Source organism: Fusarium coffeatum (assembly GCF_003316985.1).
Source record: "Fusarium coffeatum strain FIESC_28 chromosome Unknown BRIP53273_contig_192, whole genome shotgun sequence".
In the NCBI taxonomy this organism is placed as follows: domain Eukaryota; kingdom Fungi; phylum Ascomycota; class Sordariomycetes; order Hypocreales; family Nectriaceae; genus Fusarium; species Fusarium coffeatum.
The window spans coordinates 129-23,564 of NW_022157985.1; the positions used below are offsets into that span (position 1 = coordinate 129).

At 48.1% G+C, this 23,436-nt stretch overlaps 10 protein-coding genes across 10 annotated transcripts; 4 read left to right on the forward strand and 6 right to left on the reverse strand.

Moving 5' to 3' along the window:
* Window positions 1-1,008: 1,008 nt before the first annotated feature.
* Window positions 1,009-2,859, reverse strand: FIESC28_08229 (uncharacterized protein; the record flags this gene model as incomplete). The annotated part of the gene is made up of 8 exons (XM_031162367.1): window positions 1,009-1,133; window positions 1,189-1,524; window positions 1,577-1,714; window positions 1,778-2,149; window positions 2,206-2,316; window positions 2,363-2,389; window positions 2,447-2,679; window positions 2,732-2,859. 8 exons carry the CDS (start codon window positions 2,857-2,859, stop codon window positions 1,009-1,011), a joined length of 1,470 nt encoding a protein of 489 aa, XP_031013522.1.
* A 624-nt stretch (window positions 2,860-3,483) lies between these two features.
* On the forward strand, window positions 3,484-5,943 carry FIESC28_08230 (uncharacterized protein; the record flags this gene model as incomplete). The annotated part of the gene is made up of 3 exons (XM_031162368.1): window positions 3,484-3,643; window positions 3,692-5,141; window positions 5,187-5,943. The coding sequence occupies 3 exons, from the start codon at window positions 3,484-3,486 to the stop codon at window positions 5,941-5,943; spliced, it is 2,367 nt and encodes a 788-aa protein (XP_031013523.1).
* A 57-nt stretch (window positions 5,944-6,000) lies between these two features.
* On the reverse strand, window positions 6,001-7,978 carry FIESC28_08231 (uncharacterized protein; the record flags this gene model as incomplete). The annotated part of the gene is made up of 3 exons (XM_031162369.1): window positions 6,001-7,694; window positions 7,758-7,909; window positions 7,959-7,978. The coding sequence occupies 3 exons, from the start codon at window positions 7,976-7,978 to the stop codon at window positions 6,001-6,003; spliced, it is 1,866 nt and encodes a 621-aa protein (XP_031013524.1).
* A 296-nt stretch (window positions 7,979-8,274) lies between these two features.
* Window positions 8,275-9,887, forward strand: FIESC28_08232 (uncharacterized protein; the record flags this gene model as incomplete). The annotated part of the gene is made up of 2 exons (XM_031162370.1): window positions 8,275-8,417; window positions 8,471-9,887. The coding sequence occupies 2 exons, from the start codon at window positions 8,275-8,277 to the stop codon at window positions 9,885-9,887; spliced, it is 1,560 nt and encodes a 519-aa protein (XP_031013525.1).
* Window positions 9,888-10,123: 236 nt separating this feature from the next.
* Window positions 10,124-10,629, reverse strand: FIESC28_08233 (uncharacterized protein; the record flags this gene model as incomplete). The annotated part of the gene is made up of 3 exons (XM_031162371.1): window positions 10,124-10,138; window positions 10,187-10,512; window positions 10,563-10,629. 3 exons carry the CDS (start codon window positions 10,627-10,629, stop codon window positions 10,124-10,126), a joined length of 408 nt encoding a protein of 135 aa, XP_031013526.1.
* A 967-nt stretch (window positions 10,630-11,596) lies between these two features.
* FIESC28_08234 (uncharacterized protein) lies at window positions 11,597-13,024 on the reverse strand (the record flags this gene model as incomplete). Its single annotated transcript, XM_031162372.1, has 2 exons — window positions 11,597-11,650; window positions 11,708-13,024. The coding sequence occupies 2 exons, from the start codon at window positions 13,022-13,024 to the stop codon at window positions 11,597-11,599; spliced, it is 1,371 nt and encodes a 456-aa protein (XP_031013527.1).
* Window positions 13,025-14,022: 998 nt separating this feature from the next.
* Window positions 14,023-15,550, forward strand: FIESC28_08235 (uncharacterized protein; the record flags this gene model as incomplete). The annotated part of the gene is made up of 3 exons (XM_031162373.1): window positions 14,023-14,050; window positions 14,161-14,578; window positions 14,629-15,550. 3 exons carry the CDS (start codon window positions 14,023-14,025, stop codon window positions 15,548-15,550), a joined length of 1,368 nt encoding a protein of 455 aa, XP_031013528.1.
* A 413-nt stretch (window positions 15,551-15,963) lies between these two features.
* On the reverse strand, window positions 15,964-16,380 carry FIESC28_08236 (uncharacterized protein; the record flags this gene model as incomplete). Its single annotated transcript, XM_031162374.1, has 1 exon — window positions 15,964-16,380. The coding sequence occupies one exon, from the start codon at window positions 16,378-16,380 to the stop codon at window positions 15,964-15,966; it is 417 nt and encodes a 138-aa protein (XP_031013529.1).
* A 1,496-nt stretch (window positions 16,381-17,876) lies between these two features.
* FIESC28_08237 (uncharacterized protein) lies at window positions 17,877-20,501 on the forward strand (the record flags this gene model as incomplete). The annotated part of the gene is made up of 1 exon (XM_031162375.1): window positions 17,877-20,501. One exon carries the CDS (start codon window positions 17,877-17,879, stop codon window positions 20,499-20,501), a length of 2,625 nt encoding a protein of 874 aa, XP_031013530.1.
* An 831-nt stretch (window positions 20,502-21,332) lies between these two features.
* On the reverse strand, window positions 21,333-23,253 carry FIESC28_08238 (uncharacterized protein; the record flags this gene model as incomplete). The annotated part of the gene is made up of 4 exons (XM_031162376.1): window positions 21,333-22,155; window positions 22,209-22,479; window positions 22,530-22,667; window positions 22,722-23,253. The coding sequence occupies 4 exons, from the start codon at window positions 23,251-23,253 to the stop codon at window positions 21,333-21,335; spliced, it is 1,764 nt and encodes a 587-aa protein (XP_031013531.1).
* Between the last annotated feature and the right edge of the window lie 183 nt (window positions 23,254-23,436).

The following is a 23,436-nucleotide window of genomic DNA, read 5'->3' on the forward strand; positions in this document are numbered from 1 at the left end:
AAGGTATTTATAATCTTAATTTTATTTATAGTACTAATAGTAATATAAGTAAGAATAAGACTGCTGCTTTTAACTCTATCTTTTATTTCCTTTATACCTTTATTAACTATACCTTTTAGCAGTAGTAGCTTTACTATAACTGTACTACTGCTAGTAGCCTAATAGTTAAGGTTAGTAAAAATAGTATAACAAGCCTAGGTAACTTAACTTTCCCTGTAGGTACTGCTCTTAATATAAACAGTCCACTTGACCCCTTTAAGGCGCCTAGTAGTAAGTTCTACACTTCCTAGAATGTAACAGATATTAAGGAGCTTAGTTACAGCTATGGTCCTAGCTTACTTAATGTGGCTAATGCACCAGGTCGGTACGTCCCACCTAAGGAATCACTCGGAGGTATTGCCCGCGTACACAACGTCAGATGCTCCGACTATGCCAGCTCTTTTATTATCCGCACTCATGTTAAGATGGCCGATGGTAGCACTGTCGAGGCCGGACGTGAAGCCGTCCTGAGCCGATGGAACGTTGGGGCTTGTCACAATTGCCAAAACCATCTAGACGAGAATTCATTCATTTCTATTAATAACAAGACGATGGAAACTTTAAAGGATGGTCTTAATAACAAAGAGAAGATAAAATTCCATATCCAGATCCAGTCGCGTAAGGTTGGTGGCGACCAACTGCGGGAACCTGTAGTTGAGTTTCTATAGATACCTAGTAGTATAGGGCCGACGGCCGGTCGCTTTAAGACAAATGTGTAACTATCGTTAACCAGAAGTCAATAACAAGATAACTCGTCCCTTCTTATAGCTAGGCTAAAGAATAGCAAATCTCATGTCTTGTAACTCACTAGTACTTAATTTAAGGCCATGCATTGCAAAACATTTATAAAGCTATGTTACTAACTATTGAGCATTCCTATAAATTCACTGGAGACTACTAAGGGCCCTTTTCGATATATGTACTCTAACCCTTGAGGGGCCACAAAAGCTACTAGAGACAATTCAGACATTACAGGTAGATAACAAGTGCTTCCGACGCTTTAAGATCTACAACAAGCTTTTCCTTCTTAACCTTGAGTGTCTCAAACTTCTGAGCACCTTTAAGACCACAGTTCTGGTTCGAGAAATATTGGCCTGAATAAATATTAGTACTTGTGAACTATTAACAGAGATGAGCACAAGCGCTTACCTCCAATACTGGGCTCAAGGCTGGGATTGGTCTGTCTAAGGGGAACTAGAGTCTCGCTGCTTGGTCCTGTCATGCGAAGCGCCTTCACAGCACCACTTTTAAGTCCGGTAGCTGTAAAACTTGTCGTGGAGCGGGAGCCGATACCCGAGTAGTAATCGGTGTTGACAAGGACAAGTTTGAAAGGTTTGCCCTTTCGATAGATGATATACTGCGCGTACCGGTCGCTACCATCGTCGCTCGCCACGATGTGATCACCGCCTGCTGCAGCAAGAGCTCCGAAGTAGGCGCCGTAGAAATTGGCGTTGAGTTGATTACCTCGCCACCAATTGAAGAAAGCTGAGTTTCGTTGGTTTTTGCAGGATAACATTCATGGGATTGACGGGCTTACCTTGGTTGACAGTACCTTGGTGGTAGAACAGTCGGTAAGTGCCAATAGACAGAGCACGTAAGGTCTTGTCGATCATCTGTATGGCAGAGCCGAAAGTGGCGTCCATTTCGTAGTCTAATCCATGAAAGCCCGTTTCACCTAGAAGCAAAAGGTCAGTCATCTGAAAAATACTAAAAGCTTCTGAGCCTGACATGTACTTACCAATGATGTACGGACTGCCGACAGACTTGGCAGTTGAGATAGGCAGAAGTTTAAGGTCTTCAACTGTTCTCTGGTGTGCCATCTCAGTACCTAGTCCATCTTCGGTTGCATTCGAGAAAGCATACAAATGTCCGTTGTACACCTTCGTCGCTGCCTTGACAGTCTGGTTGTAGGCCTCATTGACCAGATATGGTAGGTTGGGCCATCCAGGTTCTATCTGGAAGGGAATCGCGTATCCACCACCAGCAAGAATGGGGAGAGGACTCTTCCAATGGTTTGCAAAGTCCTGTGCCCAGTCGGCCGCATCGGATCCTTCCTGTGTCTCGTTCCACGGGGCTTGAGCAACAGGGTACTGCCAATACTTGTAAAAGACTGAAAGCTAAGATCAGCAAGGACGGCATTGTTCAATGGATTGTTGAGAGACTTACGATCAGGCTCGTTTCCAAGTTCAATCGCCCAAATATTGTCAGGTGCTTTCGATTTCGCCATGGTAGCCGCCGCAAACGTCTTGCTCCTGTTGTTCAAACCCCGATTAAGCCCTAACAGTATTAGTCGTGCTACAAATGTTATAACAAACATTCTTACCCAGGATCGTTTCAGCTCCAAACGTCTCTGTGTCGGCGTGTAATCAGTGTTGAGTACCAAATAGCATTAGCACGGGAAACTAACTGATCAGATCAAAGAATCTGGGCCCATAAGTAAGGCTCATCGGAGCGTCCAGTAGATCATCGACCTTGTACGAGACATAACCTTTAAAGTCAGCATCGTAAGTTGCTCTATCTTGCGTTGTGCCTCCGATCCGAATAGGTATCCTCTTCTTATAGAGCTTGTTGAAGTGCTCTAAGCATGGAAGGGTCAAAGAGATATTAGTTGCGTAGGAAGGCCACATAAAGAACTCGAACCTAGTAAGACAAATCAGTTATGATACTGCCGACTTCCATTTGGGGAACCTACGATGCTCCTACAGGTGAAACGTCCAGTGGTGCTGCGCTTTTTGGTAGAGTCCCAGGTACAGCGTAGTTTGGAGCCGCAGTCGCGACACTGACCAAGCTGAGAAGTTTCAAGCACTGAGAGACGCCCATTTTGATATGTTGTTTAGGGCTGATACTGTAATCTAATTCAAGAAATACTTTTTGTTGGAAAGCGTTTTCTAATAAATAATCACAAAACCCACACTTCTTTCCCTGTAGGTACCGAGTTACATCGATATCAATTAGATTTATCCCCATGGGGACTCCCTAGGATCGCGGGGGAGACGACTCCGATCTTGCATTACCATGTTGTCGGTATAATTGATCACTGCAAAAAGCTGTAGTATTCACGAATTAATCTGGTATAGGGTTGGTGCCGCTAGTCAGCGGCCTGAGACGCCCCGTCTTTGTCCGTTCCTTATACTGTGGGGTCAACCTCGAAAAGTGCCAAGGATATCATTCGTTTAGCCTCGTTCAACCTCGTTCAGCCTCGTTTAAATCTCGCTCAGCTTCGTTCCTCGTTTGGTTGATCCAAGAACATTCGGTGTATCTCTGTCCGGAACGCGCAGTGCATGGGGTGTTGGTGATTGTTTTGAAATGACTCCGAGGCCATTCCTGCCTCCATTGGCGTTCGGTAAATCTCTCAACGAGCACAAATAAGCCTGTGATGGAGTACTGGGGCTTTCGTATGTCCCTACCAACACCGATTCCTTGTCTTACACCACGCTATTTGCAATGGCTGTCGAGACTGTCGACACATCATGGATGTGGCATCCCGATTTCCATGAGAACGTCTCTGATACCGCTGGTCGTTTCGTTCATTTCCGCAAAACAGTATTTGTCGACAAAGAGATACCGACACCTCTCACAATCAGCATCACCGCTGATACACGCTGTAAGTTGTACATAAACAGAAAGCTGGTCGCTTTTGGACCTGTCAAAGGCGATGCAGCTCTCTGGTTCTACGACAAGGTCGACATCAGTCCGTATCTGCACACGGGACACAATCTGATTGCGATCCACGTCTTGAGACTCTTCCACGGGACCTCATATGCCACTAGCTTTCCACGATTGGGATGCGGTGGTGTTCGGGTCAGAAAAACTATCGACAATCCCTTCTGGGCGTCGGAGCTTTGCAGCAGTGTTCATTGGGAGACGGCGGTAGATCAGTTCGTGACGCTCCCCATTGATCAAGCCGAAGATGATTTCCTCCATATTTACGAAAAGGTCGAGAGAGACGACAGGGGCGCATCGTCCTTGGTGTGGACCTCAGCTATTATATTACAGTTCCAGAACTCGACCGGTGTGACAGCACCTTGGAAGCTATCGCCTCGTCTTATCTCACACATGGAGATCAACAAGTCTCAGTTCAAGGCTATTCACAACGTTGAGAGCACATTGTCCTCGGAAGTCTGGGAGAGAAACTTGATCAACCTTGATGACCAAGGATCTGACCTGGTACTCTCACCTGACACCAAGCATCAGCTAGATCTCGAGGCCCCGACCCATACAACTGCGTTCATCCGTTTTCGTTTCCAGCGTCCCGACCGCCCAGGCGCCAAAATGATTATCACATACTCGGAAAGCTACGAAGACACTCCAGCTCTAGTCCCGTACCTCCGCCGGAAGGGAAACCGAATGGATACAACAAAGTCTTTGATCGGACCGCAAGATGTTTACAACTTCCAGGGCCAGGAAGGAAACTTGCATTTGGATTATTATGAAGGCGAAGATGAGGACGAGGTCTACATGCCTTTCCATTGGAGATCTTTTCGTTTTCTCAGAATTAGCCTGTGGGCCAGCTCTTCGGGCTTAACGTTGCGCGGAGTCGATATTGAGACTGTCAATTATCCTTTAGACGTACTTGCAAATGTCAGTACCGGCCCGGATGGCGAGGAAGCTAAGGCCCTCTTCGACACAAGCATACGAACACTGCAGAACTGCATGCACGATTGCTACGAGGATTGTCCGTTTTATGAACAACTTCAATACGCCATGGATACACGGAGCTCATGTCTGTTCACATACTATGTTTCTAGAGATGACCGTCTTGCTAGACAAGCAATAATCCAGCTGCATAACTCTTTCCAACCTCGTGTCGGACTCACGGCGAGCCGAGCGCCGTCCAGCCAACTCCAAATTATCCCTGCCTTTTCCCTTTATTGGATATGTATGTTACATGACCACTTTACCTTTTACAACGACATCGACTTTATCCGGCCTTTTCTTCCTGTCGTCGATGCTGTACTCAACTTCTTCCACTCTCGCATCCAAGAACAGACCGGTCTGGTTGTTTTGAGGAATGAGGAGGGTATTTGGAATTTTCATGACTGGGCGGAACAATGGCGGCCGTATGGAATTCCTCCATCTGTCGAGCGGTCGGGCATCTCGACGTATGTCAATAGCCTGTACTCGTATACATTACAACTGGCTTCCAGTTTACAAACGGCTTGTGCTGGTCGATCTTATCTGGCCAGTGAATATTCCCAGCGGGCGAGCCGCATTGCAAAAGCACTCAGATCTCACTGCTTTGACGGGCGCTACTTCACCGACAGCCTGGCCTCAGACTCAGACCCTAAGACTGATATCAGTCAGCACAGCCAGATCTGGGTGATCCTTTGCGGCGCTATAAGTGGTTCGGCTGCCCAGATTCTGCTGTATGACGTACTGGATGTGTCTCGAGACAGGAAAGGCTCGCTGGTCAAAACATCGGTGTCAATGTCATTCTACACACTACGTGCAATGGTTATCGCAGGAGGCAACTTGTACAACGATCTGTATGAAAAGTTTTGGCAGCCATGGCGTGACCAACTGGATCTCAACCTGACAACGTGGGAAGAAGACGACGTTTCGCATCGCTCAGACTGCCACGCTTGGGGCAGCGCTCCCATCCATGAATTTCTGGCAGAGGTAGCGGGCATCAAGCCTGCACAACCCGGCTGGGACCAGGTACGGTTTGCGCCTCGGTTGGGTCTATACCCGTCTTTCGAGGCAACAGTGCCTTTCTACAGAAGGGGGAAACTTGGTTTGGCAGAGGTCTCGTGGAGTTCATCAGACGATGAAGTGGTTGTTGAGTTGCGTATCGAGGGGTTAGCCAGGCCAGTCACGGTGATTGTACAATTACCTGGTCAGTCGGAGAAGGTGATGAATAGCTTCGAGAAGATGGTATTCCGCTGTGCGCAGATAGGAAATTAATAAACTACACAACTCTATTATACTAGTACCTATCCTCATGTAAAGGAATCGACGATATCACTCCTGTCGAAGATCATTAAGACTTTGATATGCGGATGAGGCAAACAAAGGACCACGAAACCAACTATCCGGGCTACTTTGTGAAATATCCATCCAAGCTTCATCCTGAAAAACGGGAAGCAAAGTGTTGAATGGCTGCATGTTTGCATCGTTGGGGTTGTCGTCCGCCAGATTTGGAGTCACAACAGCATGTAGCATGGGATCTGGCCGAAGATGGTCCTCTAGACGAGCAGTGGTGACTCGCCAATCGGAGATGAGGTGGAGAATAGTGCTCTGACGCCCAGCCTCGTATGTCTCGAGCTCGGAAAGGGCTTGACCGAGAAGCCGAGCATAAGTGGAACCGATTTGAGAAAAGCGGCTCATTCGACCAAGGAGGTCTGAAAAGACAGAAATTTTTGCACTTGTTTCTGGATCGCTAGAGCCCATGATATACTTTCGTGAGATCAAGAAGCGAGCAGCAACCCAGACAGACCATGCGAAGGGCCACCCGAGCTTATCAATCACATGCACAGCGGCCTGGGTGACGATCTCAGCTAGTGCTGTAGAGCTACGAAGACAGCGGTTCTCGGATCCCTGACGGGTCTCAGCATTAATTTCGGGGGCAGCGAGCCCCTTTGCTGGTACTGCTAGGAAGCCATGCAGGTATATCATTACCGCGTGGAAGTAGCCATGCAGCATCAAGACTGCTGGCCTGTTAGCTCTCTGTATGCGAGTCAAAGAAGCGTCTCGGTCATTCCAAGCCAGTTGAGGGGGAAAAGAATCAATCCAGACATCAAGCTTTGAAGATATTGCCTGGACCTCTTGTTGCAAGGAGGATGCGGTCTGATAGCTGTTGCAGAGATCACCACCCTCCATCACGGTCCTGTGAGCTAATCGAGCCAAGTCCAGGAGTCCGAGCTGATAGCTAAAGATAAGTGCAGGAGATAAATCTACCTCGCCGAGTTCGGGCAGACTGTCTTTCCACACTGCGTCCCGAGTCGGTAGAAGGTGTTGGACCTGAAGGTTACTGAAAGTCGAGACACAATTGGTGGTGATGCAGATCCAGGAATCAAGAGCGTAGATGGCCCAGAACAACCGCTGTCGAAAGACTACATCCCTGTTGCTCAAGGCCCCGTGCGCCTCGCCCTCTGCTGACGTTCTGAACGTCAGACCATCTGTATTCGCTAGCTGAAGCGCCAGTCTTGTAGCGACAGCGAGAGGACCCGAGACCTGAGCACTATGTGTCATGCTCGAAAGATCCAGGATAAGAACAGTCAACGCTTCCAACGAGCTGTAAGACGGCTCTTCGAGAACGTCGACGAAAATTCTGCGCTTCGAGTATTTCCAGAACGAGTCGCTAGAGATTTGGTCGAGGCGGGAGTCGAATGAGTAGGGTAGCGCGACTCCGAAGAGAGCATGGTGGAGCATCGAGGGCTCATCTGTAGAGCCCAAGTCGGCGAAGACGCGTTGCACGTCCAAGAATGGAAACCATGGATGGATGTGCCGGAAGTATAGGGACGACACAGAGGCGACGAGGTCAGTCGGGGGATGACGTTCTTTGACTCTGCGAGTACGCTCAAACGTTGGAGAGGCAGCCTGTTGCGCGGGGAGGGTTGAGGATGAGGGAGATTGATCATGGTGGACTGGTGGTACAGTGGTCTCGCTACTTCCCGAGGTACCTCGAAAGGCTCGCGATTCGGCTTCTAGTCTCTCTCGAGACAGTTAGACTAGAAAATTCAGGGTACAAAAGTTCATTACGAAAGGAATGCACTGACGAATCTTGTCTTCAAGCTGTTGGCGGTGACCAGCTGGAAACCCCGGCTTCCGTCGCCCTGCATACTCGCAATCGACCTGTGCACGCTCACATCGTTCACAACCTGGTAATTGGCGGTCACACTTTGCCTTTCGTTGTCTGCACCGCTCACACCTGGGAGAATAATCAGCTACCTTGATCTTGGTGCGGGCCTAGAACGTACGAGATCATGCTTCGGACCATGTTGGGCCGCTTTTTGAGTGTGTGAGGTGAGTGGGTGGGAACCCTGACCATTTTATATCGGTCGTGTTAGACCGATGGTCACGCCGCATTCCCCGGTTTCCCCGCAAAGTCGCAATACGGACGGATCTGGGGTACACGCCTTCGGCCCAATTACATCCGAGTATACTACATTGACAGCTGGACTAAGGGCAATCATGCTTATTTATATGCCCAACTTGGCGTGCCACTGAATGTTGATAGACTACCCACTCCAGCAGATCCTACACTTTCAACGTTTCCTACCAAGTTTGAAAGTAATGTCTGCACCAGAACCCTCCAAGGACCTCGCCGGTCACAGTCCACGGTCGTCGGTGGACACGACTCGTTGGTGGAGATATCCCAATCTGCGTGCCCTTAACCTACTCATGATTATCCCGCTCCTGTCAATTTTCTCTCAAGGGTAAGTCTGTACAGTCGACAATCTGAATGTTTCAACTAACCAGAGGGTTCCAGTTTTGATGGGAGTATGATGAACGGTCTCCAGTCAGTCACCCATTGGCAGACGTACTTCGGTTCACCAACTGGCGCTCTGCTCGGCTTCTTCAATGCCGCCTATCCACTCGGTGGCATCCTTGGCTCATTTGCCATCTCACCAGTAGCCGACACTTTTGGTAGAAGATGTGGCATTGCATTTGGAGCTGCTCTCTGCTGCATCGGCGCTGCCATCCAAGGTGCTTCCATTAACATCGCCATGTTCATAATCTCCCGAGTCATCATCGGTTCAGGAAGCGTGGTAGTCGCCGGAGTTGGCGCTCCCTACATTACCGAGATAGCACATCCCGACCAGAGAAGCACAGCTACTGCCCTTTTCCTCACATTCTACTCTATTGGATCCATCATTGCTGGATGGTGTACATTCGGTACCTTCCGCATAGACAGCACAGCATCTTGGCGCATTCCATCTGCCTTGCAAGGACTCCCTTCCATTATCCAGCTCCTCCTCGTGTGGTTTGTGCCCGAGTCTCCACGATGGCTTGTCAGTAAGGGCCGCGATGAAGACGCTCTAGCTATGCTTGCCAAGTACCACGGTGAGGGTGACGAACTGGATCCCGTGGTCCAGCTCGAATACACCGAGATCAAACAAACTTTGAGTGCCGAAGCATCTGACCACAACATGTTTACCTTTCTCAAGGACCTGGGCAGTACTGCTGGTAACCATCGACGTATGTTTATCATGGTTTGGGCCGCTATATGCTCACAGATGTCTGGCAACGCCTTTGTCTCATACTACCTATCTCCTATCCTGCACTCCGTTGGGCTCAAGTCGGACCTTCAGCAAACTCTTATCAATGCCACTAACCAGATGCTCTCCTGGTTCTCGGCCATCTACTTCGCTACGTTGCCCGCTAAAGTCGGCCGTCGCAAGCTCTTCCTATGGTCTTTAGGGGCCATTTGGGTTGTTGACATCTGCATCACTGCAGGAAGTGCTGTCTTTGCTAAAGACAATACCAACAAGGCCGCAGCTTACACTGTGGTAGCCTTTCTGTACCTGTTCTCCCCTGCCTACAACCTGGGTTTCAACGGCAACCTCGGCCTCTACATCCCCGAGATTCTTCCCTATCGCATGAGAACCAAGGGTTTGTCCTTCTTCTATTTCGTCCAGTTTTGTTTTATGATGCTTTCCACTTTTGTTGTACCCATCGGTCTTGAGGACATTGCTTGGCGCTTTTACATCATCTTTGTAGCTTGGGTCATGATTGAGTTTGTTGGTGTCTGGTTTGTTTTTCCCGAGACAAAAGGTCCATCACTGGAGGAAATTGCTTATATCTTTGATGGTCCTCAGGGTGTTGTTGGGCATGCTGCTGAGGTTGTGGTTGAAGGCAAGACCCCGCGCCTTGTGGAGCATATTGCAAGTAAGGAGGCGGTCTAGGTACTTGTTCCATTGAGCCAGGAAGGGGGATAATGATTCACCAGTGGGCATCAGGAACAAAGTTCGAGTTAAAGATGGCTTTCACTGTATCATGGCTGATGGCCAGAGGGTTATGAGTAATGGGAATAATATCTTCCATGGAATGAGTAATGTTATGTTCTGATCTAATTATCTTTATATGGAGCTTGTATAGTTGATCAGAACTTGTATCGATAACCAAATATCGGTGTCAACTCCTACTCGTCGTTTTCCTAGCCATTTGTAAGTAAGACATGTCGCCATGAGAGTAATAGACTTACGCATTTGAAAGATCGGATGTAATCGCCTGGACCGGCAAGAAGCTGCAACGTGTCTTTGCACTGAGTCTCATCCCCGTAGATACTAAGTGATTGACAAAAGTCCAATCCATAAAATTGGCAGTTTCTTCCACGGGGAATTGCGACAGACTTTGCCTTGAACAATCCTTTGCAGCCCTGGCTGTTGATACCACCGTCGGTGAATTGCTCGCATGTCGTGCGGGGCATAGACGCGCCGAAGGTATAACAATCACCTTGATTTCCCTCGATGATTTGGTACTGGGTGCTGTCATTTGCATCGCAATTGTCGACGTTGTCGTAAAAGGTAACTTTGAAAATTAGAAAAAGAACATGGTGAAGTTGGACTAGGACTACCTACGAGTCCATGCCGATGCCTGTGAGACGGCAGCGAGGATGGTTAGAGCTGTGGCAGTAGAGAAATGCATCTTGTATGGACGTAGATTAACTCGGATAGAATAGGAATGCAAATAGTGCAAAGTCAAGAGGTTATTGAGATAGGAAAGAGATATTGCTTGGGGGAGGTTGAACTTATATACTAACTCAGGAGCACCGTCTCCGTGAATTTCGCGTTCTATTCCCCCGTAGCTCGGGCGGAGGATCGAAGGATTCAACAGGTGTGGATCTAAACTCCACAGCACCACAGTATAGACTAGGAACATCAGATGGACGTCCGCCTCGGACTTGACATCTCGGACTCAGAGACAGGGCAGACAGCTTATTTAATTGTCCTCAAAAAATACTAGTAGTTCTCGAACATCATTTCCTAGCTGTAAACATAGATGTAAGGATTCTATTATAATTTAATACTTAAAACCATCTGTAGCAGTTGTAGTTTACTAGCCAAGCTAGCTTACATCGATTACAGATACGATACTTTATCAGCTGTAAGCGAAATGACACTAGGTGATCAAGGCTGATTCAGTAGAGCATTGCCTGGACGATTCACCGCCTGATCAGGAACCTTGTAACCTCAGTCCGAGCATGCCAATGACGGTCCTACTCATAGCGCTGGAGCACAGACCATGGTCGACCGACAGCTCCATACTTCAATGCGATGATCCTTATATAATTGAATCCTTCGACTAGCACAAATCAGAAATATGCTAGCACGTTTCTATTACTAACTCAGCCTTAGACGATCGTGGGGCTATGCTCTTGGCAGCAGCAAACCTGGAATTTCTCTCGTCCTGCAGGTTATCATTACATAGAACTAGGTAGACTGTCATAGCAGTCCATTGCAGTAAGTAAATCATTGTTCAAAATACACTGTTTATTTTTTCTGTTATATACATGTACTTTCCTCTCTTTGTCTGAAGTCCCACAATGCCAATCTTCATTCAATTAGTTTCTCGTTACCCCCAGACCCCTACTATCACTTCAATATAACTTTCTTCATTTCCTATATGGAGGAGGTGAATCGCCCACTGGCTCATATTCATCGTCGTACTGTATACAACTAGGTAAGCCTTTCTGTCTTATATGCATTTTGAATCTTATACTTACGTAAAGGGGCAGTCTAGGACTGTTAGTGGTGGCACGCCCTTCGCTTGTGATCTGCAATGGTACGATAAGAGACATCGTACTGCCTTGAGCCCTCGCAGCAAAGGTGATTCGAATCCGGTAGCTTCTGCTAACCATACATGAGTGGAAAGTGGGAAGGAATAGTAATTTCTCTGTCGGGAGCGAGAAAGGTTGTGTCAAAGTAGCCTTATATGTAGGTAGCTCCGGCTGATTGTAAGGGATATCGATAGAACTCGCTGTTGTATATGATGGACTCTGTTTGCTAGGATGGTTTCGTGTGATTGGGATAGGCTCCGAGGCTCTTCTCTCCGATTCCGCCTGAGAACCGAAATCCAGAACCTTCTCCCATTTTACCGCTCCTAGCCCTCGTAGAGGTAGGGGGTACGAGTTTGTCCATGGAGCTACTGGACAGATGGCACTGGGTAGCGTCTCGTCGTGGTCGGGCAGATAGCCTACGGGTCCTGTCCAAAAGCTGGTAATAGCCTCGATGGCGGCTCCTTTGACACGTATTTCGGGTGGTGTAGATCCTGACGACGATGGCGCGTATTCAAGATTGATCGCTAGTTCAGAGTCTGATGTCTGAAGGTGACCCAGATGAAGGACAACTGGCCGAGGTTGAGTGGTTGAAACTTTCAAGGTTCCTTCTTTGGCCCCGACCAAGTTCCGTCTTATTGTCTTTGTCTGAGACAAGCAGTATTGTGTGTTCAGGGAAGCAACATCAATGGGTGGTTGCTCAGGAAAAATAGGAATGACTTTGAGAGAGACATTCTGATCAACAAGTTTTCCTTCCGTACCGAGTAGGAGTCTCGCTTGAATAACATATTCGATAGACGTAGAGCCATCCGTAAAATCATTCTTTGTCCATGAGCCGAGGCTCGGAGGTGGAACTAGGTGGCGTTCTCTAACTACCGGGCTTCGATGATTGCATGCATGCAAAGAGAGATCCTGGGGGATCTTAAACAGAAAGGGAATGTTGTAAGATTTCCCAGCTCTTAGGATACGATCAGACGGCAAGGTTTCATCAGACATGGGTATTTGGATGTTCAGAAAAGTATGGCTTCTGGAGGGCTGCCCATATTGAGAGACTTGGCGAGTTGAACTCGTGCCTCTAAAACTGACTTGGATGGATTGAAAGGTGGTTTGGTGTTGGGTTGTGAGTCTAACACTACCCTGGACCGTGGAGCCCGTGGTATATATTTTGGTCTCGTGGTGCCCATCAATGTCGATGTCGAACTGACAAGCGACTTGTTTCTCGGGTCGAATGCATGTCAGCCTCTTCAAGTGTTGGAGTGAAGGCATGGTGATAGTGACGCAAAAGTAGATTCTATTCGGTACAAGGAGAGTGGAAACCACTGGAGCCAGGTTATTCGTTTGAGGAAGGCGGACCGGTCTGGAATATATAATCCAGTTCCAATGTGTTTGCAAGATGCATTGATAATCATGTTCAAAGACGCCTTTATGTCGTTCATAACATGACAGCATAGGCTTGTGTTTAATATTGTGATTGGTGATCTTGCCGTGGCTTGCCCAGCTTCGATTGGCTAGGTTTGCCGTGACATGAATAAGCTGCTATGATTGGACAGTTTCGCCGTCTTACAGATCAACGGTCAGAGATGATTGGCTCATTCCGCCGAGGGCTGGCAAACCAGATTATATGACGACCATCTAAACCCAGTCCGTCAAGATAAGACATCGTCAACCAAAACTTGATTTCTGAGAGCGTTCATTCTCCACAAAGTAGAAATCCGGGATGTCAGGTCACCAACTGCGATCGCAGAATATCGCGGCCAAAAGTTCACAGCCACTTAGTCCAGCTGTGCCAACTAGTGAGTTTATTCTATTACTCAGTCACTCCCTTCATTAATGGAATTTGTGTTCAGGACGGGCTTGCGTTAATTGCCGGCAGCGAAAGGTCCGCTGCGATATCGGCGACAAAGGTGTCCCTTGTACAAACTGTAGTACTCACAGTCGACCTGGATGCCGACCATGTCTCAACAAGAAGCAAGTCAGACAGTCTTTGCGTCAATCAGCCGTCCTAGCTCCTCTCCGTCCGCGACAGTCAATTAATACGCCAACGACGGCATCATCATCTGTTGTGGCAACAGAAGCTTCATCCCCAGACGAAGGCGGCGAGGTCGAGCTTGGAGCTCATGTCTTGAATGACAACGATGCCAGAGACGCAGAGCTTGGGCATCGCACTCGTGCGCACTTTATCGGGAATGATCTCTCGAACTGCAATTACCTGTTCCGTCAAAGCTCCTCCAATGTAGGCTACGATAATGTATTCCACTTTAACAATGGTCAATTGGAGTCCAGCGAAGACTGGTATGAAAGACACGGTGTGTCGGGAGAACCGTTGGAACGTCCAGATAAACAACTTGAAAGAAGGCTGGTAAGAGCATACTTTGATATGATTAACCCTGGGTGGCCCATAGTAGATGAGGAGCTATTCATGACACAATATCGTGGCGAGGATCCGGCAAACCCTGCTTGCCTGACACTTCTAAATGCGATAATGCTGGTAGGAGCCCACGCTCTAGCATCGCATGATGAGACGATGGTTCCCCTTCTTCGAGTTTTTTTTCAGAGGACAAAGACTCTTTTCGAGTGTGAATCTTGGCCTGACAGGCTTGTCTTCATTCAAGTGCCTTTGCTAATGACGTGGTATTCCGACGCCAATGCATGGTATTGGATTGGCATCGCTACCAGAACAGCTATGGCGATAGGACTGCATCGAGATACCAGCCACTCTAAGATGATGCCTGTTTACAAACGCGTATACACTCGTCTGTGGTGGGTCCTGTTCCAGTTCGATACGATTGCGTCTGTGTCCGCTGGACGACCTCAAGTTATGTGAGTCTTGCTGCATAAATATTATCACTAGTCCTCACTAATGGTTGTAGCAACCTCGATGATTCCGATGTACCAGATCTCCAACCTTGCCACGTCGAAAATCTTCCTAGGGCAGAGATCGAGTTTGTCATATTTTATGCACAGCTGTGCAAGATTATATCCGAGACGACAAGGAAGGGTTGGTCACTTCGTGCGACGCCAGAGGCAAAACTCGAAGCTATTAAAAAGGCTGATGAGTTACTCGGATTGCTCAACCTTTCAATTCCGAAAAGACTACAATTGGCGACTTCTTGTCTTGATATATGGCAAGCCCATTTTTATCTCACTTACTACAACTTTGTTTTATTGATCCATCGACCTGCGCCGAAATCCAGGAAGAATGGATCTATGGACGGACAAGAGGATGCCATCCTCTGTAGAGAAGCCACAGTCACCATTGCATCCATGTTCGAAGCTCTAATGAGCAAGAAGCTCATTTCTTCTCTATGGCTGTATAGCAACCATGTTGTATTTACTGCAACAATTCACATCATCAACGAGATCAGCACAAACAAGACCTTACTAGCGGCCAAGTCTCGACAAACCCTACACACGTTCTTGGAAGTCTTGCAAGAGCTTGCAAAATACTGGAATTATGCAGGAGGCCTGTTGAAGGTCCTTGAGCAAAGAGCGTCAAGGTCGAGAGGGGGCCGAGTGCACGCGCCAGGGGAAGCAAGTCTAAACTTGCAGATCGATGGGCCATCGTTTGAACAGCCAACGGGGGTTTCATCAACCTGGAGTAACAGCGACAATGCCCTACCAACTGATCCGAACGTAGAATTGACTGACGCTGGTTTCAACACTTACACAGCGACTGGCCCACCAAACATTCCTATCGATATACTTGGGGGCAGTCAGGATCCGATATTCAATGATCTGTTCTTGATGGATACGTCAGCGTTTGACTTTCTCTTTAGCGAGAATATTAGCTAGACCGTTGAGTTACCCTTTACAAAGTATCATTCAGGAAATGGTATCGTTTTTTCATCTTCAGTATACATATCACCTTGATGCAAACTCTAGGCTGTTGACTTTACTCTAGAAAGAAAGTCATCATTAATGCTTGGTCTGATGAAGACATCAAGGTCCACTCTTGCAACCTCGAACACAGTCATGATGTGGATGTGGAGTTTCTGCTTTTTATAGCACCAGGATTGAGATTCCAAATTTTAAAAGTACGTAGGTTCATCTGGTGTATTTGATATATGTCTACAGAGACAAACATCGCATCGTTTATAACTATCCCATCTTTCTTTATCTAGCTCATTGTCTTAATTGTAATAGTTATTGTGCATAGATCTTCCACCCTTGGTCCTTCTGAACTTGAAAGGTAGTAAATAAAGATTTCAGCGAACCCTGCTGACCTTCCCCAGTACTTCTTCATATGTAATATCGCTGTAGTCAGTGGCCTGAATTTCTGCCCCGATGCCCACAAGCGCTCGTCTAAGAGCGTCTCTACTTGAGGAAAAAACCATCTTGGCCTTTATTTTGGCAGTATCGGGAGACCAGCTGACAAAGACAAGTTTGTTTCTAGCCCCGCCATCTGGCCCTTCGTAGTGAAAGTCGTAAACGGCCCAGCGTGGTTCATTTTCGGGAAGGCTTGATGTAAAGTCGTCCCATTCGCTGCTTTCGGAGGTTTGATCAACAACGATTTCGGTGCGATCGTGGCTGAGGTTGAAGATGATGAATTTGTGGTTCTTCTTCAGCTTGAGCGCTTGGTACGTGTCCACACAGCCTGAATTAACACTGACACCAGAAGCCATGACTGCGGATGGGTGGAGAGAAATTGGTATGATGTAATCGAGTGAAAGTAGCGTAGATGACTTGCAGAAGAGAGGAATAGTAAGACTGCGATGTTGTAAGGTATGAAAGAGGACAGTCTGGGTGGTGGGCAAGTGGAATATATATACATTTGCTAGCCTGCCGGTCAATGGCAGATGGAAACTTTGTTGAGATTACAGTAAGCACGTAACCCACCAGTCAGTTGCTTTGTCTACTCTGTATGTCTCATTACAAGAAACACTGTCTCTCTCAACAATTCACAGCCAGTAAAACTGGCTTGACAATATAGCTAGTGGTAATCTGCAGTAACTAGTGGCGGTTCAGCTGGGCTTTGGCTCGGGCCGCTATGACAGATTTCCTAACACAGGCAAGATTAGCTGGCGCCAGTAAGCAATTAGTGTGGGTTTCAAGCACGATGATATAGCTCATAGTGGGGAAATGAATATTTGGCGAATAGTCATTCTTCTCTAGCTGTAGAGCCGTGGTTTTCCTTTTTAGTCTGCAACTCAATGTATTTCAATAGCGTTATAATGTCTCACCAAGCTTTCACACCTCATTGTGAAGGACAACAGAATACGCAACGTAGCTGAAACCCTGTGTGACATCATGGCAGCCAATGACTAATAAGGCATGCTGATGAGATTATAGCTGAAGGTAAAGCTTTTAGCCTTGTGGGCATGTTTGAAGTAAAGAAGCAGTTTAAATCTTTTATTTAATATCTGTTGACTATCTGCAATAAATCCTTGCCTCTCTCCAACGTTAAGATATTTCTATTGGACTTTGCTACTACGTATAGTTTGTTGTATTTTCGCTTCACTTGGTATCAATAGTAGTATAATCCAAAGACAATACAATATTCTTCCTACCCTCGGCGATGGATTTGCCATTTTGCTGCTTGTTGGATACAAATCAAGTGAACCTTGACACTTACAAGCATAACATCGCATTCACAAGGTAATTGCTATTGCCGCTCAAGATCGCACGAACTGGCTAAACTAGTCAATAGCAACTATGCTAAGCTCTGCATACTTTCACACACCATAGCCGAAAACGAGAACCTCGGTAGATCGACCAAACCCGCGTGGCGCATGAACTCATACTTTTCAAGTCCCGTCGCCGGACTAACATACACCGAAAGCCCATATGTTCATTATCCTTGTCTGACCGCCAATCATCACAGCTCATGCTTCCCCTCATTATGCCCCAAGGGTCGCGCGTTTTCCCCGCGTTCGTTAGCAAGCGAAGTCTGGGGTAGCGGATAATGTGTGGCCGTCGTCTGGCAATTTCATGCATACACCCTACTAGTTAGCCATTATGGTCTCGGTTCATATTGGACCGAGCGATTGAGGTCGTGTTATAGACTTTAATTGTACCGGAAGACAGGGACTGCTTAAAAGAGACTCAAGTTGCTCTGGACCTACGGGCACGATAACGCCCTCTTTCTCAAGTCTTGCCTACCCATAGACGTCTAGCAAGGATGGCAGATCTTGCAATCTCGACAGTTCTTTTCGAACATCACCGCCAGGCTTTCGGTATCGCTGAGACGAAGCCTCGCATCACCTGGAGATTCGAAGGTACCGTCTCTGATTGGGAACAAAACGCCTATGACATAGAAGTTGCGCGCAAAGGACCCAAGGCGGATAAAACCACTCTTTTCTCCTTCAACTCCTCCAGCTCGCTGTACGTGCCTTGGCCAGACGAGGAGCTGGCTGAGTCAGAGGCTGCGTCTGTACGTGTGCGCGTTCATGGCAACGACGGGCTGTCCACTCCTTGGTCTGACTGGGCTGATGTGGAGACGGGACTCCTGTCTGAGGAAAGCTGGGTCGGAGCAGACCCGATCGCAGCCGACGTCTTTGAGCAATCCAACCACACTGCCAAACGGCCCATTTACTTCCGCCGCGACTTCCAGGTCCCTCAGACTGCGATTGCTTCTGCAAGGCTATACATCACTGGTCTGGGTATTTACGAGGCTGAGATCAACGGGAACAGGGTCGGCGATCTCGTTCTGGCACCTGGATGGCAATCGTACAGTCACCGCCATGTCTATGACTCGTACGACGTGACGAGCCTTATCAAGAGTGGAAACAATGCCATTGGAGTTGTGGTTGGAGAAGGATGGTTTCTCGGTCGGCTGGGGCCAGAAAGCGTGAGAAACAATTACGGCGACTCTATTGGACTTCTCAGCAAGCTGGTGGTTACACTCAAGGACGGCCGAAAGGTCACTGTTGGCACCGATGAGAGTTGGAGGGCCAACGGAGGGCCTATTGTATCGGGCGAAATCTACGATGGCGAAACCTACGACGCAAGACTCGCAAAGCAAATTCAGGGCTGGTCTACGGACGCATTCGCTGCAAAGGCAAAAGCCTGGCGCAAAGTTCGCACGCTCCCTCCGCTTAAGGGTAAACTCACTCCACCTGACCAGCCTGGTATCCGAAGGGTAGAGGAAAGACAAGCCGAGCGAATCTTCAAATCGCCGTCAGGAAAAACAATCATCGACTTCGGACAAAACCTAGTAGGCTGGCTCCGGGTTCATGTTGATGGGCCTGCTAACACAAATATCACTCTTCGTCACGCAGAGGTATTGGTGGATGGCGAGCTAGCCCTCAAACCACTGCGCACAGCCAAAGCAACTGATACCATCATACTTGCTCGCGATGGTCCGATCACATGGGAACCCAAGTTCACATTCCACGGCTTCAGATACGCCCAAGTCGACGGCTGGCCGAAGAACAGACCATTGATAGGGTCCATCAAAGCTGTCGTCCTACACACGGACCTCGAGAAGACCGGCTGGTTCGAATGTTCAAACCAGGCTCTGAATAAGTTGCACTCTAACGTTCGTTGGTCAATGAAAGGAAACTTCCTCTCCATTCCGATGGATTGTCCCCAGAGGGACGAGCGACTTGGATGGACGGGTGATGCACATCTCTTCGGGCCTACAGCGAATTTCCTTTACAACACAGCTGGATTTTGGCGAGGGTGGCACAAGGATCTTGCGACCGAGGCGGCTGTAGACGGTAGCATGGTCCCTCGATGGTACACACCAATGCTTCAAGGTCCCACCAATCAACCCATTGCTACTGCTGTCTGGGGCGATGTGGCTGTAGGTAATCCTTGGAACATCTACAAATCCTTTGGTGATAAGGGCCTTCTGCAAGAGCACCTTGCGCAAGGTGTCGGATGGCTGGATAAGGGCATCTATCGAAATGAAGCTGGACTTTGGAACCACCAAACCTACCAATACGGTGACTGGCTCGACCCTCAGTCTCCTCCTGATGACCCTGGACAGGCCACAACACACAAGTTCCTGGTTGCAGATGCCTATTTGGTACGTATGACAGAGCTCATGTCTCAGATCACAGCTTCCCTCGGAGAAACAGCTCTATCGGGGAAATATGCAAGCCAGCATACAGCCCTAAAGACCCAGTTCCAGAAGGCTTGGATGAATGGTGAAGGTGCGCTAGCAAACCGCACACAAACGGCCTACTCACTCGCTATATCATTTGGGCTGTTGGAGGACGACGAAATGCGCAAGGCGGCTACCAAAACGCTGCGCGACATCGTATCAGCCAACAACTACCTGATCAGAACAGGCTTCGCCGGCACACCTGCTCTCAGCGACGCACTAAGATCCGTTGACGCGACGGAAGACTTTTATCGCATTCTCCTCCAAACAAAGGTTCCCTCTTGGCTGTACCAAGTTGAGATGGGTGCCACCACAATCTGGGAGCGTTGGGATAGCATGCTCTCTAATGGACAGTTGAATCCTGGAGAGATGACGAGCTTCAATCACTACGCGTATGGATCCGTCGCACAATTCTTACACGAGACTGTTGGCGGGATCGCCCCGGACAAGGACAGCCCGGGCTACAAGACCGTCGTGGTTGCGCCTATCCCGGGTGGTGGAATCACTTCGGCCACTACGAAGCATTTGGGACCGTATGGGATGATAGAAGTCAGCTGGTCGGTAAAGAAGGGCAAAGGCTTCAACCTGCAAGTCAAGGTTCCGCCGAATTCGAGGGCCGTGGTGAAGATGCCTAAGTCTAAGCGTGTTATGGAAGTAGGATCGGGTGTTCATAGCTTCGTTGACTTGAAGTATTAGCTTGGAAAGAGTATCTTGAAAGGGAAAGGCACTAAGATGGAAAATCATGACGTTTGGAAGTCTCCGGTGGTTTTCTTATAGGTATAAATAAGAATACATACCTACCAAGCTATCTATATATCATTATGACGAAGTATTGAATCCGCCCATAGAGTTCAGCTGTTGTCCCTGTGACGGAGGTGTCGCAAAGCAAGAGCGAGGTTGCGACCAATAGCCAGTGACCTGGAGGGGGTTTTATCGCAAATGCATAAGTTGCCGTGACTGAGCGGTTTCGGATTTCTCAGATGTATGTAATCTGAGTTTGACTGGTCGCCCCAGGTATATGATAATGCTTCGTACTTCATCACGTGTTCGCCGGGGGCATGTTTACCGGCGACAAGAGGACCCGAGAGTGCGTCTCCATCTTTCCCTGCATCTAGGACTAAGAGTCTCATTTTTCTATCCTGTAAAGCTGTGTATTTGAAGTCCCCAGGAGCCATCTTGAGCTTCAGGGCCTTATTTTTTAACTGATTGAAGGGAAGGTGTGCTCTTTTGATCGAGTTGAGCGGGGGTTCCACGTGACAGATTCTCGACTAATCAAGGTACCGCATTTGCTGACAAACAACCTTAAGACTGTCTGTACCTGATCATTGGAAGGACTTAATAGAAGCACCTTCTGTAATCGCATAGAGTGCCTGCTGCGCGTCTGGCAAGGGGGTCGAGAACCAGCGTTGTCATTCGTTGGTTGTTTAACAGAACAATATACAAAGACCATTAGATAACTGTTTATCAGATGCTCACTGTCTAGGTATTAGTCTGCATATCTCTAACTCTTTTCAAATACATCAAGGTTTAGTTGATCTTCCGAAGTGTTTCCCTTGCAACCCTTACTCCAAGTTCCGTTGCTTTATCAGTGTGATCAAGTACGAACTCAAAGTCATCAACCCCAGCGTCCCCATATGTAAGCGTGTCCATTACTCCCCATGATAGGCATCCACCACTGAAGGGACCGGCAGTTGTATAGGCTGCATTTACCTCAGCATTGGGTTCCGACCCATTGATTGCCTTAGCATCAAAGGTGCCTCTGAACGACATCTTCTTATCTCCTTCAACCATCGGGTATAACCTCAGGATGGGAGTTACCTCCAGCCCGGGCCACCACACAGCAGCCATGGTAGCCAGTACATCAACACCTCCACGAGCCCAGTTCTTCACCACGAGAGTATCTTCCATCTCGAGCGTGACCTCGGTCTCACGGCCTTGGAACGTGCCTGTGAACCGCGCGGTGGCAGCCTCGCGCGCTGCCTCCTCAGCCGCTGGTAACAGGGTGTTTGCGAGAAGGTCAGGAACGTAGCTCAACACGACATCGCGACTAGGTCCTGCAAAAAGAGCGACGAAACCGATTCCATGGTCTGGTGAAAGAACGACGATGGCAGTGTAAAGCCCAATCGCACCATTCTTCGTATACAAATCCACAACTCGTATCCCATTGGGGCCGAGCGGGAGGAGGGTACGGCGGATTTCCCAAGGCATTCCTACCGACATGTGGAGGTCTGCGGTATGGGCAATTGGCTTCATCCAAGCCCGAGTCGTGGGTGGGTCGAGGATAGAAGACTTTAGAATAGACTGGCCAAGACGGGTGAGGTCTGCAGATGTAGAGAACATACCGCCGTAGCTATTAACGTTCAGTATTGACGGCCGATATTAAAGAGCATGATGAAGACTTACGGACTACCATCGCCCGTAGTAATGTTCCACCACGAGAGCAGCTCATTCTCGGGAATAACAGCGTTAATCTTGCCCTTAGGAGCCTCCAGTGTTGTATCTTTCATGGATAGCGGTTTGAGGAGCGAGGATTGCAAAGACTTTTCGAAGGGCTTTCCGGTCATTCCTTCAAGTGCATAGGCAAGAATTTGGTATGCAAGGTTAGAGTATATTGGTGTGTTTGCAGTGGATGTGATTGGAAAGTGGTTCTTAGATGTAATACCGTTAAAGAACTCTGCAGAGAGCTGTTAGCATATTCATATCGCTTTGTAGTTGACAACTGACCTTTACGGGAACAGGGGCCTAGAGCTGGATCTGAGATATCGCACTTTCGTCGCTCAATCTTTTCAAGAATTGGGAAGCCATACATCTCAGGGTTGGCCTTGGGGTATCCAATCAAAGAATCCAGATCGAAGAAGCCGACTAACTATGATGGTTAAAAGAAGCCCGATCAATACGAGGCCGAGCAGTACTTACAGTTGCGACTGACACCTGACATATGCCCACAGAGTTGCCCGATGGTGACCTCATTCCACTGGACCCGGCGAGTAGGATCACCTTTGCCCTTCTTGGCTGCATGCGCAAGCTCAGGAACCCACCTTGTCACGGGATCGCTCATGTGATCCATTCCCACCTCAGCGAGCAGTGTATAAACGATAAGAAGCTTTGAAACACTGCCCACACGGAAAACAGTATCTTCGTTGAGTGTTCCTGAGGTCAAGAAACCCTTCATGCCTTGAGGAACGTATCCATGCTGAAAGAGGGTGTCAGCAGCGGAGAAGGCTTGGACGTAGAGAGTGGTGTTGAGCTCATGGAAGGTACCATTGCGGTCGAGCTCCTTGAAGGTTTTATCGAGATCGATAATGGCGTTTGAGATGGCATTAGACTTGGCTGGGTGTGGGACGGGTGGGAAGATAGGGCCTAGGAGAGGGCATACGGGTTGTTGGGCATGGGCCTCCTGCGGTAGCACAGCTAGACCCAGGGGAAGAAGGAGAGAAAGGTAGTGCATGATTGAGACTGCAGTATAACACTAAATATAATAGAATGAGAACGGGATGGCAGAAAGAGGGCGACATTGTTGACTTTATACATCGATATCTATGGAGAACATCAAGTAAAAGCATTGGGAAAGAGTCATATTGAGACTACGAAATACATATCTGCCCAGTACATATGATGTCGTACTCAACCA